The sequence below is a fragment of the Sesamum indicum genome, linkage group LG13 (genome assembly GCF_026168435.1).
Source record: "Sesamum indicum cultivar Baizhima isolate 11 linkage group LG13, ASM2616843v1, whole genome shotgun sequence".
NCBI classification, from domain to species: Eukaryota; Viridiplantae; Streptophyta; class Magnoliopsida; order Lamiales; family Pedaliaceae; genus Sesamum; species Sesamum indicum.
The window spans coordinates 6,902,501-6,906,368 of record NC_142669.1 but is presented as its reverse complement, the minus strand read 5'-3'; the positions used below and the strand labels follow the sequence as shown (position 1 = coordinate 6,906,368).

The following is a 3,868-nucleotide window of genomic DNA, read 5'->3' as shown; positions in this document are numbered from 1 at the left end:
ACAATTAGAATTTTTGTTTGTATCTTTATGAATTAATCCTGTATTGATCAATACATCATGAGAAAGATGTCCTAACCTCCTATGCCATATCTCAGGTTCTATTTTAGAGGCTATACAACCAGTATTTCTGAAATCTGTAATAACACCTTCTATGAAGCTTTTGTCAAATGATTCTGTCTTGATGATATACAGATTTCCTACTAGGCATGCAATTCCAATGATCTGTCTAGTCTTGTGGTCCTGCATGATACAGTGGGATTTAGAAAATTTAAATATAATAGAAGAACAACTGCAAAGTTTGTTAACATACAGTAAATTGAATTTAAGATCAGGTACATGCAGAGTATTTTCCAACAGTAATTTTTCAGTAAGTTTAACATTCCCAAAATTCTTGATCAGGTGTTTACTACCATCTGCTAAGTGTATATAAGTGTCTGCATGAGGTTTAACATAGTCAAACAGGGAATGGTTATTACACATGTGGGTTCTCGCCCTACTATCAACAATCCAACAATCAGTATTTCTCATGCTTAAGAGGTTATGTTCAAGATTCTTACCAGAAAATTCATATTTGTCTGTGTGTATGTTTCCAGAACCTTGAGACTTTAATTCCTCAAAGAGTTTATGGAATTCTGACCTGATTAAGTTAGACATGGACCTCTCATCGACAGTGTTGTTAGCTCTTTCATTTTCAGTGTTTGTGGCACCAGCCATTCTGTTTGGAATCCCTTGGTTGGTCTTCTTCTGCTCCTGAAATGACTTGTACCATTCGGGATATCCAATGATGTCAAAACATCCATCCTTCTGATGTCCGGTCTTCCCACAATGCTTACAAATCAAGGATTTCTTGTCCACTGGATTCCTTCTTTTCTGAAAATTTCTGGTATTGTCTTGTTTCTTGAAAGCTTGCATAGCCATGTTGGGAGTGGTTTGTGGCTGTCCGAAGTTAACTTCTCTTTGTTTTTTCCACATTGAGTACCATAGAATAGGCCTTGTTGATGTCTGGCTTCGGATCCATCACCAAGATTTGGGCTCTTACGCTGTCATATGCCTCATTTAATCCCATGAGGAATTGAATGAGTTGGTCGTTCTCCTTAATCTTTACAGATTCAGCTGTGGCTCCACAGGTACAATTCCCACAGGTGCAGCTGGGTGTGGGACTGATGCAAGTCAGTTCATCCCACAATTTGGTAAGTTTGGCAAGGTACGCAGACAAAGATAATGTTCCTTGAACGGTAGCGCCCAACTCCTTTTTGATTTGATATTCCATTGGCCCGTTACTTTGGCCATATCTGTTTTCTAATTGCTTCCACAGTTCTCTTGACGCGTTTGTGTACATAAAGCAATCTGCTAACTCCCTTTTGATGGAATTCAGTATCCATGAAGCTACCATCGAGTCCGTCCTTATCCATTGCTCAAATTCCTTGGCATTCTTTTCTGATTTTTGATTTTCTCCGTTAATGAAGGAGAGTTTCATTTTCGCCGTAAGCGCCAGCTTCACAGAACAACTCCAAGAAAGGAAGTTCGTTCAATCAAACAACGTGGTGACCAGGCTTATTCCTGGATTGTCTCCAGGTTGCAGCCTCAAGATATCAGATCTTCAGCCATTTTGAAGATGATGTGTTTCTTGATTATCAAGAATTAGTGGTCGACGATTTCTTGAACGAAAGGGATATCAGAGACCATCAATCGATGGCTCTGATACCATGTGAAATTACGCACAGCGGAAACTTCGCAAGATTATTTCAGAGATTGTACAATTTGAAGGAAGAAATGAAGCAACAGCTTCTGTTCATTTGATCAATAATTCTGATGTTCTGCTTTCAAGAAGAAGCCTCCTTCTTCTTTTATAAACAGTGCGAACAGCAACTAACTCCAACTAACAGCAAAACGCACTTTCACTAAAAGAAACGCTAAAGCAACTATAAAAGAAAGAAATGCGATAATGGAAAGGAATTACAACTTAAAGAGACGCGTTCAAAGTTAAAAAAACGTGAGCCAAAATGCGATCAAGCTCTGCCTTCTTCTTCCTCTTGTTAGTACTCTGTTCAACAGCAGCTGGAATAGAGCAGCTGCAGATCATCCATTTCAACAAGTTAATGTGTTCCATTATTTTTTTATTCATGTATGTTTAAAATTAATATATTTTATTAGTTTTTAAAATTGAATTGGGTTTGTTTTGTTGAGTAGTTATTTATTAAGTTTGGGAGCATGATGATAATTACCTGTTAATGACAAAAAATGTGCTTCGTTTTAAATTTATCTATAAAGATATATCCTTTTAATGCACATATAAGATTAATCAAAACATGTATAAAGTACATCAGTTTTCATAAGTTATTGGTGGTATTTATCTTCTTTTTTATTTAATTAAATAGAAATTATAAAAATTTATATTATGTAAGTAATATTGGGAAAGTGCTCTGTTTGACATAAATTTTTTCATATGTTATAAGTCACTTGAGAGTATCATATATTATAAAATGCCGGATTAAAGTAGAATTTGCACCCGAATTTAAATAGTTTGGTTGAATTATATAATTGATTGATTTAATATGAATTTGGAATTTGTATACTGACTTATACCAAATTGAATAATCTACACTAGTATTATTTATTAAAGTTCTAATACTATTTATTCATGTTCTACCCCTATAGTAATTAGCTTTTGGTGGTTAGAGTATTGAGTGACTAAATATAACTTCTAAAAGTATTTATTATTTATTAATATACTTGTGTAAGTATCTAATTTTGTAAAATTAAATTATGCATACGAATCGAGTATGCTTCTGTTGTTTGTGTTATTTACTTATGATTGGCCCCGTACAATAATTAACTTTTTGTTGTCACAATATTGAGTAGCTAAAATACTTTAATATCTTTTGGTTAATGTGTTCTGTCGTTTTTTCTAATTTTTTTATTCATGTATGTTTAAAATTAATACAAATAATAATATATTGTTCAACTTAAAATAAATAGTTTCGTTTTTTTAGTAGCTAAAAAAGTATGAACAAATTTTATAAAATTTATCTAATATGAAAATATAATAAAAAAGATCAAGTCTGTAATTTTTAATTTCAAGAGTTAAAGATAAATCTAAAAAAGTTAAACCTTAACAATATTTATATTTGATATTTATCAAATAATCTAATTAAAAGTACATTCCATCAACTTTTTAGTCAAAATTATAAAGTTTTATAAAGTTTTGTTAAAATTTAGTTATAATTTTGATTTTTTGTCACCTTTCAAAATGAAAAAAGAGAGAGTTCAAAATTATATCAATATTCACCATATAAGAATATAAAAAGATAATTTCCTTTATAAGAAAATGACTAATTTGATAATTTTATAAACATAAGGAGTTAAAGAGATAAATTCAAATTTAAATTGATCATTTTACCCTTCAAAAAATCAAACTTCGGCCATATTTTTGCCTAAAAATGGTTAGAGAGACCAAATAGAGGGAAAATTAAAGTTTAGGGATGTAAAGTCAAGAAATGAACTTGAGGGACTAAAATAATTTTAAAGAAAAATTGAAGGGACCAAATATAGCATTTATTGTTTGTTTTATTTATCTTTTCTTATATTTAATAAATAGAAATATTAAGAATTTTCATTATGTAAGTAACGTTGAAAACGAGCTCTATTTGACACAATTTTTTTCTACATGTTTTATAGGCCCTATTGAGTTCATCTGGTTAAAGTAGAGTTTGCACCCTAATTTAAATAGTTTAGTTAAATTATATAATTGAAAGATTTAACAGGAGTTTGTACCCAACATTATATTCGCGCTGTTAGTATTATTTGTTAAGGTTTTAGTATTATTCTTTTAATGCATATATAAGATTAATGAGAATTTGTATAAAGA

The 3,868-nt window shown here is 31.2% G+C and overlaps 1 protein-coding gene across 1 annotated transcript; it reads right to left on the bottom strand.

Annotated features, from left to right (window-relative positions):
• Positions 1-946: 946 nt before the first annotated feature.
• Positions 947-1,477, bottom strand: LOC148784445 (uncharacterized). Its single transcript, XM_088876834.1, has one exon. It carries the CDS (start codon positions 1,475-1,477, stop codon positions 947-949), a length of 531 nt encoding a protein of 176 aa, XP_088732960.1.
• Positions 1,478-3,868: the final 2,391 nt, after the last annotated feature.